Raw genomic sequence first — 10,818 nt, forward strand, 5'->3', positions numbered from 1 at the left:
AACACCACCCCCACCCTCCTTCCACCACCTCCAACCCCTTTCCACTACCGCCCTCCACCACCACCGCCTTCCACCACCACCACCACCTTCCACCACCTCCAACCCCTTTCCACCATCGCCCTCCACCACCTCCAACCATCACCTCCACCACCTTCCACCTTCCACCTTCCACCACCACCGCCTTCCACCACCACCGCCTTCCACCACCTCCAACCACCACCTTCCACCACCACCTCCAACCATCACCTTCCACCACCGCCTTCCACCGGCTTCCACCGCCTTCCACCACCTTCCTCCACCGCCGTCCACCACCTTCCACCCCGACCTCCCACCACCACAACCACCTTCCAACAACCGTCCACCACCACCTCCAACAACCTTCCACCACCACCACCTCCAACAACCTTCCACCTCACACCACTACCTTCCACCATCACCGTTGACAAGTCAATATATACATAAATCAAAACATATTGGGAAACAAAGAACATAACACACAAATGTTGACCGAAAAACATTTATTATATTAGAAATGTAAATGTTATATACCTAATCTATACAAAAATTTTACTACATGAAATAACTAAGCTAACACTATCCCGATTCATCTATCCGGGGCAATTGATCTAGGTCAGGTTGTTCGGCCCTCTGTCTGACACGCCGCCGCCTGTAATGAGTAATGGTGGTGAATGGGTCTAGAGGCGGAGGGGGAGTCAGCTGGCTGGTATCTGGCACCTCCTGGGAGCCGGACGGCGCAGTGCTGTGGAAGGTGTAGTCCTCTGAGAATGTCGGCGTCGTAAAATCACCTCCACAACTACTCTGTCCGAGTTCGAACTGCGAATGCATCGAGTGGCCATCATACGTGTCCCGTTGGGGGACGAGGTAGTCGTGTCCATATCGACGCAAGCTGGCCATGCCCATATCCCGAACCCGCTGGACCTCGTTCCCGATGGGCCCGTCAGCCAGGTTAAGGGACAGCGCGTCAACCATCGATGCCATGTCTGCCGCCTGCAATAATCATTGATCAGTTATGCATAGAAACCTAAAAAGAGATGAAAATTAATCGGTTGGAAGTGAAACTCACATATCCATAAATCACGTCATATGCTGGATGGTAATGGGTGGAGGGAGGTGTGTAGCTGGGGTTGATGAAACGCCGAGTAATCCGCTGGTACCAGACCATGTACGGATCGTGAGGCTGGAGGACGCCCTGCATCGGTACACCGCCCACAACGAACTCCAGTCGGCGATGCCAGAGCTCTACGTACGCACGATGCTCCACCGACCAATCCGTCTCTGCCTTTCCTCGTCGGTCAACCCCGTGCAAACGAGTGCTGGTGTCACATGGCTGAGGGACCGGCTGACGTATCCCATATTGCCGCAAGACCTGGTCAAGGAGGTGACTCTCCACAACCTCAAAACAGATCACCGGGGTCCGAGCACGCCACTCTGCCTCATGCTCCAGCAAATGACCAGGCATGGCCTCCACTAACTTAGGAAGGTACGGATCCCATGTCACCTGCACATACACATCAAAAAAACGTCAGTGAACGCTAAACACATCAGACAGTAGAATAATGAGTACAAGTGAAGAAATACCTGGTCCTCAGTAAGTCGATCGAAGGCGTCTCGAGGACACAGGTAACACTTGAACCCCATTCCCGGTCTCAAACCTCATTTTAATGTTTAGTTCAACACTCCCCGGGTTTGAACTAATGCTACTATGAACCTCGTTCATGAAATCACTGAAGGTCATGTTCGGTTCAAGTGTCAGTGGTTCCATATTTCCACCATTATACTCGACACGAGGTCCGTCAAACAAAAATTCACCTCCCCACCGGCACAACAAAACTACATTCTGTGCGGCCATATTCTACACAACAACCAAAACACATTACACTAAAACACACTAATCCATCTCTAAATCACATCCAACTAACCACTTTGGAACAACTAAGCATCACTAGGTCACCATTAACAAGCAATAATTCTAGAAATTCAAATACTTAACATCTTCAATATTTCAACACCAACAATTCTACATTATCCAAATTAATATTTAACAATCACAATTCATCAACTCAACCCTAAACCCCTAAATTCAACAAAAACCCCCAAAATTCAACATAAACCCTAGAAATTCAACAATTCAAGAAATTCAACAATAACCAATAATTCAACAACACTAACCAACAATTCAACAACACTAACCAACAATTCATGAATTCAACAACACTAACCAACAATTCAACAACAATATCCAACAATTCAATAATTCAACAACACTAACCAACAATTCAAGAATTCAACAAACATAACGAACAATTTGTAAATACTCAACTAATATTTAACCATACCTTGAATTGGATGTAATACGAAATTGGGTTGAAGAGGATTGAAGAGGAAATTTGGGAAGGGAAGGAAGAGGATTGCGAAGGAGGCGAAGGAATGAAGAGCAAACGTGATTGAAAACGAAGCTCGAGTTTCTGGTTTTACAACCAGACAGAAACGCTGCCTGGGGCAGCGTTTCATTAACAAGATAAGACGCTGCCTGGGGCAGCGGTTTACCCCAGAAGCTTATTTTTGTAAATACTTTTGCCACGCAACCAAATTTGTAATTATTTTCTTCGGGAAGCTTAGTTTCCTAAAACGTCCAAATAGCCAAGTGGACCATGAACTCATTAAGTACACCAACTGGTTACTCAGCCAAAACAAAAGAAAAAAAAAAAGAAGAGCAAGGGAACACCTCTCATTGTTCTTGTGGGTAAAGCTCAAATAAATTGTTGAGCGATTTTCGTGGGTACCAAACTGTCAAGCAAAAGATGATAAAGATGAAATTGGATAATTATTGGAGCGAAAAATTCGGATTAGTTAGGGATCAAAGACTCCTATTGATATACATGGGGCTGGCGAATTGGAGGGAGATCTGAGTTTTATTTTGGGGATTTTCTGGGCTAGGTTTAGGGCAACAAATTGATGAGTTTCATCTGGATTATTGCGAGGTACCTAGCGAGCAGGAAGGTAAGCAAACACGGACTAGTCAAGGCGACTCGGTTCACCTTGTGTTTACTCTGATTCTCACTAGAAGATATGGTACTGTATATTTGTTTTCATTTTCTTTACATTCGATTGTCTACCTTTGATTTATCTTGGATTAGTAGTAGTATAAGTTTTGTTTTAGGAGAATAAAAGTAAAAGTTAGTGCTTTCTCTTTGTTATTTTACTTTTGAATGCTTTAGTATACTAGTTCTAGTTGGTATGCAGTTTGCTAGATTAAGTTAATTATTAGTTTTATTTTCATTATTTGCTTTGTTAATTAGTTTAATTATGAATTTTATGTATTCTATTATAGTTAACTCAATATTTGTTATGTCAGGCTAAATTATTAGTGGGGTAGGGAGATCAATTATGCATTGGATAATTGGATTGTGAGAATAGATATGTTAGTTTTTGGGTATTATGTTTATTTCTTATTAATTGGTTTGATAATCCGTTTGAATATTACGAACTAGTCAATTATATCTTAGACTGGCCATCTTTAGTATAATTTGCTAGTTTGACGACTAGAGTATTAACTTGTGATCCGTAATTGTCTTAGATGATACCATTAGTAGTGATTAGGTGTTCGATTGGTGACTAAAACTTGTCGCAACACCTAAGATTATCTACCCTTTGAGTTGCACAAGTTCGAGCTTGTGAGATTTGTGGCTTAAGTTAGCTACTTCCTAGTTATTAATGTTGCTAATTAATCGAGTCTAGAGAGCTTGTTCTAGATTGTTAGTTAGTTAGACAATACTCCAAGAGCTTGTTTGTTTTATTTGCAATTAAGGGAAGTGTTGAATGTTTGTTTATGTTCATCGGCTAACATTGAGATAAAAACATGATTTATATAATTCGATGATCAATCAATTTTCCAATGCAATATTGTATCTCCCGATCCCTTTTTCATCATTCTTGATTTTTAATATTTATTCTTAATGTTAAATTTACATCTCCGTACTTAGCTTATTTTCAAGTCCGTAGTTTTATATATTAGATCGTAAAAGTCATTGTTCAAAACAGGGGTTTTTAACATACACAAGTAATAATTTGATAATCTAATTCTCTGTGGGATCAACCCTAGCTTACCCTACTACATTTTAGGAGGTTTTAGTTAGGTTTATTTTTGGTAGACACGCGACAGTCGTACTAAATTTTGGCGCCGTTGCCGGGGAATTGGCTTTTTATTACATTATTACTTGTGTTTTTGCTAACTTTTCCTACTTACTTGTCATCTAGTTCCTTGTTTGTGTATGTGTGACAGAAGCTCGAAGAATCAAAGATTAAGGGAATTTGCAGCAAGGAACCAGGGACTTATAATTCATCCTTTTTCTACTCTCCCTGTAGCCAAAAGGACTCGTGCTCAAATACTGGAGCAAGCTCGTCATATTCCATTACCTCACAGTGAAAGTTCATTTTCGAACGAGGAGGGTGAATATATTTTTGAGATGGGTGATCAAACACTAAAGCAGCTCGCAGCTCCAACATTTGATCCAAATTTATTGTGCATAGTAGACTATGAGGCAAAAATTGAGATCAAGCCGGGGTTGATTAGTGCTCTTCCCACATTTTCATGTTTCCGTAATACTAGCTCCTTGGGTTCAATTCACATGAATAAGGCTAGCAGATTTTTGAAGGAATTTCACATAGCATGTGCGGGGATGAAACCGGCTGAGGTCACCCTCGACCAACTCAAGTTAAAGGAATTTCCTTTTGCCTTATCTGATGCTGCTAAGGAGTGGTTATTTGAAGTACCTGCTGGAACCATCACAACATGGGATCAAATTCTAAAAGTATTCGCAGAAAGATATTTTCCAGCATCTTTAATAGCCAATATCAGGAAAGAAATATGTGGAATTCGACAGGACGATGCAGAGACACTTCATGAGTACTGGGAGCATTTCAAGAAACTATGTGATAGCTGTCCAAACCATCAGATCAGTGAGCAATTATTAGTACAGTACTTTTACGAAGGACTTAGGGAGACAGACAGGAATGTAGTTGATGCAACAAGTGGTGGAGCACTGGTTGACAAAACACCCGTAGATGCAAAGAAACTAATTGCAAACATGGCTGCAAACTCTTAGTATCGAGGAGGTCGAAATATCAAATCCACTTCTGTACGTCAAGTTAATGAAGTGGTGAGTTCTAACCTCGAGCAACAAGTAGCTAAACTCACTTCCTTATTGGAGCGAGTAATGGTCGAAAAAGGGCAATAAAAAACATGTGGCCTTTGTTCAATGGTAGGACACCCAACTGATATGTGCCCTACTATGCCAGAAGAGCAAGTGAATTCTATTGGTGGTGGTCAGGGATAGCAAAGACGTTATGATCCGTTCTCTCATACTTATAATCTAGGGTGGAGAGATCATCCAAATCTGAGATATGGTAATGCTCAGCAGCAGGCAGGCAACTCTAACCTCAGACCACCAGCTTTCCAGCAACAACAAGCATCTAATCCTCACCTAGTTTTCATCAGCAACCACAATATCAGCCGTGACCTCAAAATCAGCAAGTTTCCCAGCCACAATCTGGTATCATGTCTCTGGAAGATATTGTGAAGGCAATGGCTGACAACACTTTGCATTTTTAGCAAGATACAAGAAGTGGTCTAAAGGACTTGGAGAACCAAGTTTCTCAGTTAGCTAACACGGTGGGAAAGCTCCAAGCTCAGAACTCTAATAAGCTTCCGAGTCAACCAGAGAGAAATCCAAAGGAGAACGCGAGTGCAATCTCACTTAAAAGTGCTAAGCAATTAGAGATCCCAGCAAAAAAGACTGAAGAGCTGGCAGAACACCAAGAGGAACGGGAGACTATTGTTCCAGAGCAAGATAAGCAGCCCCCTAAGGTAAGCAATGTTGTTTCTCCTAATACTAATCAATCTTCTTCTTCTGTTCCATTTCCTTAGCAGGTTATCATCTAAGAATAAGAAGAAAGAGCATGAAAAGGAGAAAGAGACCCTAGACATTTTTCGCAAGGTTGAGGTGAACATACCTCTACTGGAAGCTATAAGACATGTGTCGCGGTATGCAAAGTTCTTGAAGGAGTTGTGCACTAATAAGAGGAGATTGAGTGGAGATGAAAAAGTCGGTGTAAGTGAGAATGTGTCTGCTGTTTTACAGAGGAAAGTTCTTCCAAAGTGCAAGGATCCAGGTATTTTTACTATACCCTGTAAAATAGGTAACACGAGATACGATAAATGCATGCTAGACTTAGAAGCTTCTATTAATGTCATGCCTTTATATATCTATAAAGCTTTGAACTTAGGACCTTTGAAAGACACTCGAGTGATTATTCAGCTTGCCGACAGTTCTAATACATACCCTGTAGGAGTAGTTGAGGATGTCTTAGTGCAAGTGAATGAACGGGTATTTCCTGCTGACTTTTATGTTTTAGATATGCCAAATGATGAATCCTCTAGTGCAGCACCTATCTTATTAGGAAGACCTTTTCTGAAAACATCCAGAACTAAAATTGATGTTCACAGTGGGGTGTTGACCATGGAATTCGATGGGGAGATTATCCGGTTTAATTTATTTGATGCCATGAGATACCCCTCTGATTGTGAATATGTATCTTGTGTAGATGTCATTGATGCACTAACTGAGCAAGTATTTTGTCTCTCTGGTCATGATGGGTTAGATATTGTTTTGACTGAACCTGTGGAAAAAGAGAAATATACTAACTTGCGGGAACATTTTGAGCTTGAAGATGAGATGAAGGAAGCTTTCTCTTCCTTGGAAGTGCTTCCACATAAGCAAGGAAGGTATGCAAATTGTTTATGAAATTGCCTGTCACATCTAACAGACTTTTGCCTTCTATTGTGCAGGCCCCTGAAGTGGAATTGAAGCCACTGCCAGACCATCTCAAGTATGCATTTTTAGGAGAAAATGACACTCTGCCAGTCATAATCGCGAGTAATCTAACTCTGACTCAAGAGCAAAAGCTGGTGCAAGTTCTGAAGGAGCATAAAACAGCTCTAGGTTGGATGATTGCTGATATAAAAGGAATTAGTCCCTCTATGTGTCAGCATAGAATCTTATTAGAAGAAGGAGCTAAACCTGTGAGACAAGTGCAAAGGCGACTTAATCCACCTATGATGGAAGTGGTGAAGAAAGAAGTAATGAAGCTCCTTGAAGTAGGGATGATATACCCTATATCAGATAGCCCTTGGGTCAGCCCCTTGAAAGTGGTTCCAAAAAAAGTCAGGAGTCACAGTGGTGGAAAACGATAAGGGAGAAATGGTTCCCACACGAGTTCAAAATGGGTGGAGAGTTTGTGTAGATTACAGGAAACTTAACTCTATGACTCGAAAAGATCATTTTCCTTTACCCTTTATTGATCAAATGGTAGAACGCCTTGCTGGTCATTCTTATTACTGTTTTCTTAACGGATATTCAGGTTATGTGCAGGTACCTATAGCTCCGGAGGATCAAGAGAAAACGACGTTCACATGCCCGTACGGCACATTTGCGTATCGTTGTAGGCCATTTGGACTGTGCAATCTCCAGCGTCTTTTCAAAGATGTATGGTAAGCATCTTTTCAGATTATCTTGAAAATTTCATAGAAGTTTTCATGGATGATTTCACTATGCATGGAGATTCTTTTGATAGTTGCTTAGAACACCTCACTTTGGTTCTTAAACGTTGTCTCTAAACTAACCTTGTGCTTAATTCTAAAAAATGTCATTTCATGGTTGAACAAGTTATAGTTTTAGGCCATATTGTGTCTTCTGAAGGAATAAAAGTCGATAAAGCTAAAATAGATCTTATTTCTTCTCTGCCTTATCATGCCTCTGTGCTGGAAGTTCGTTCCTTTCTTGGCCATGCAGGTTTCTATCGAAGGTTTATTGAAGGTTTTTCGAAGATTGCACAACCTTTATGCAGACTACTCTAAAAAGATGTGGAGTTCCACTTTGGTGAGGCCTGTAAGCAAGAATTTGACAAGCTGAAAGACAAGTTGGTCACTGCCCCTGTTCTACAACTTCCTAACTGGGAGCTCCCATTCGAGCTGATGTGCGACGCTTCTAATTATGTTGTAGGGGCAGTGCTAGGTCAGGGAGTTGAAAAAGTTCCCCATGCCATCTACTATGCCTCGAGGACTTTAGATGCGGCTCAAGCTAATTATACTACAACTGAGAAAGAACTTTTAGCTATAGTTTTTACTTTAGACAAATTCAGGTCTTATTTATTGGATACTAAAATTGTTGTATTTACTGATCATGCAACGCTGAAATATTTATGGTCAAAGGATGTATCCAAACCTAGGCTAAAACGTTAGATTTTATTGCTTCAAAAATTCAATGTTAAAATAAAAGATAAAAAAGGTTCTGACAATAGTGTTGCTAATCATTTGAGTAGGTTAGTTATTGAAGCTGATGAAGATAAAGTCCCAATCAATGAAGAGTTCCCCGATGAGCAACTTCATGCCTTGAACTCAGGAACTCCGTGGTATGCTGATTTGGTAAATTTTCTAGTATTTGGGAAGTTTCCAGCCAGCTACACCAAAGCACAAAAGGACCGGATGCGAAGCATAGCAAAATACTAGATATGGGATGACCCATATCTCTGGAAATATTATGCTGATCAACTGATCAGAAGGTGCGTACCTGATTCCGAATTTCTTTCTATACTAACTTTCTGCCATTCTTATGCATGTGGGGGACATTTTGGACCAAAGAGAACCGCACACAAGGTTTTAGAGAACGGATTCTACTGGCCCTCTATATTCAAAGATGCATATGATATATGTAAGGCCTGTGATAAATGTCAAAGGACAGGTACATTAGGTCCTAGGAATGAAATGCCCCAAACTCCTATTTTATTTTGTGAAATTTTTGACGTTTGGGGCATGGATTTCATGGGACCCTTCCCCTCTTCTTTCGGTTTTCAATATATTTTGCTGGCTGTCGATTATGTCTCGAAATGGGTGGAAGCTATAGCCACCCGTACTGATGGTTCTAAAGTAGTTGTAGAATTTTTAAAATCAAATATTTTTGCTAGATATGGATTCCCAAGAGACATCATAAATGACAAGGGGACACACTTTTGCAATAAGACAATAGGAGCTCTCTTGAAGAAGATAATGTGTTTCATCGAGTGTCCACTGCGTATCACACACAAACAAATGGATAGGCAGAAGTTTCCAATTGAGAAATCAAGTCCATTCTAGAGAAGACTGTGAATCCAAACGGGAAAGATTGGAGTCTCCGCCTCAACGATGCTCTGTGGGCGTACAGAACAGCGTATAAAACACCGATTGGGATGTCTCCTTACAGGCTAGTGTTTGGCAAACCTTGTCACCTTCTAGTAGAATTGGAACACAAAGCTTTTTGGGCTGTGAGGAGATGGATGCAGCAGGTGAGCAAAGGAAACTTCAGTTACAAGAGCTTGAGGAAATCCGAAATGATGCTTTCGAGAATGCGAGAATTTACAAGGAGAAGACTAAGGCATTCCATGATGAGCACATAACACGAAAGACATTTACAGTGGGGCAAAAAGTTCTCTTGTACCATTCTCGGCTCAAACTTTTTCCTGGTAAACTTCGTTCTCGATGGGTGGGGCCCTTTATTATTACCAAGGTGTATGACCATGGTGCGGTTGAGATTCGTAGTGAGGAGACGGGGAAGGAATTCAAGGTGAACGGTCATCGACTAAAGCCGTACTATGAGGGTTATCAGGTCCAGAACATTGAAGTGATGGAGCTAGAAGCTCCACATTATGAAGACTAGTATGCTGGAAAGACGTCGAGTTAACGACGATAAATAAAGCGCTCTTGGGAGGCAGCCCAAATTTAGGAGTTTTTTTTTTTACTTTGTTTTCTCGTAAAAATAAATAAAAAAAAAAAAAATTCAGCTCAGATATTTCGTTTGCTCCTATTTTTAAGCCCCCTATACTATTCAGGAAACTAATTCTGTTTTTATTTTGTATCAGTTGTTGGAGGACAGTGGGATTGGCTGGACACAATGGTGGAGTTAAAGCTACGCTGATACAACACCTGCTTATATCCGAAAATGTTTGCAACAAGAAAATATGAACATATTCAAGCTTGGGATTTGTTGCAATATATTCCTTAAACATGTCACAACAACATAGAACAAACAAATTCATGAAAACAAGTCGAATCGAGTACCCCCTAATTTAAAAATTAGGGTTCTTCTTTCAATTTTCCCCATTTTGTTAACCAAATTCAAAGTTTGGTACAATAAACAAGGAGCACGATTTACTATCCTTAAGTTCATACGACAACCAAAAATGGAAAGAGACCGAAAAAGACGAATGAAGAAGAAGGGCACGGTTGCAGATCGTGTTCTTCCACAATTGTTTGTTGTTTAACCAAATTCAAAGTTTGGTACAATAAACAAGGAGCATGATTTACTATCCTTAAGTTCATACGACAACCAAAAATGGAAAGAGATTGGAAAAGAGGAATGAAGAAGAAGGGCATGAGCTGCAAATCGTGTTCTTCCACAATAATTCGTTGTTTAAGTTCTGTTCGCAACTCACAGAGTTGCGCGAGAAAGCTGTGCACAACAACCAATGTTGAGAAAGAGACCGAAAAAGGCGAATGAAGAAGAAGAGCACGAGTTGCGGATCGTGTTTCTTTGTTTAAGTTCTGCGAGCAACTCATAAAGTTGCGCGAGATAACTACGCGCAACTTCTAATATTGTGCGCGACACCCCAACGCAACCCTCAAAGTTGCGCGTGGATGCTGGTTAGTCAAAATGGCCATTTTCCAGGTTTTTGTTTTGTCTTCCAAACCAAATGTTTTAGCTCGTG

The 10,818-nt window shown here is 40.9% G+C and overlaps 1 protein-coding gene across 4 annotated transcripts; it reads left to right on the plus strand.

Annotated features, from left to right (window-relative positions):
- Window positions 1–2,724: 2,724 nt before the first annotated feature.
- On the plus strand, window positions 2,725–10,612 carry LOC110720015. 4 transcript variants are annotated; one of them, XM_021899015.1, is made up of 4 exons: window positions 2,725–3,093; window positions 4,304–6,192; window positions 7,441–7,570; window positions 8,401–10,612. In XM_021899015.1, exons 2-4 carry the CDS (start codon window positions 5,895–5,897, stop codon window positions 8,585–8,587), a joined length of 615 nt encoding a protein of 204 aa, XP_021754707.1. In that variant the 5' UTR covers window positions 2,725–3,093; window positions 4,304–5,894; the 3' UTR covers window positions 8,588–10,612. The 4 variants fall into 4 exon arrangements, 3 of the variants coding, with proteins under 3 accessions (XP_021754707.1, XP_021754705.1, XP_021754706.1); XR_002511246.1 differs by having other exon boundaries at window positions 7,452–10,612; XM_021899013.1 differs by lacking the exons at window positions 7,441–7,570; window positions 8,401–10,612 and having other exon boundaries at window positions 4,304–6,863.
- Window positions 10,613–10,818: the final 206 nt, after the last annotated feature.

This window comes from Chenopodium quinoa, unplaced genomic scaffold (genome assembly GCF_001683475.1).
Source record: "Chenopodium quinoa cultivar QQ74 unplaced genomic scaffold, ASM168347v1, whole genome shotgun sequence".
NCBI lineage: Eukaryota > Viridiplantae > Streptophyta > Magnoliopsida > Caryophyllales > Amaranthaceae > Chenopodium > Chenopodium quinoa.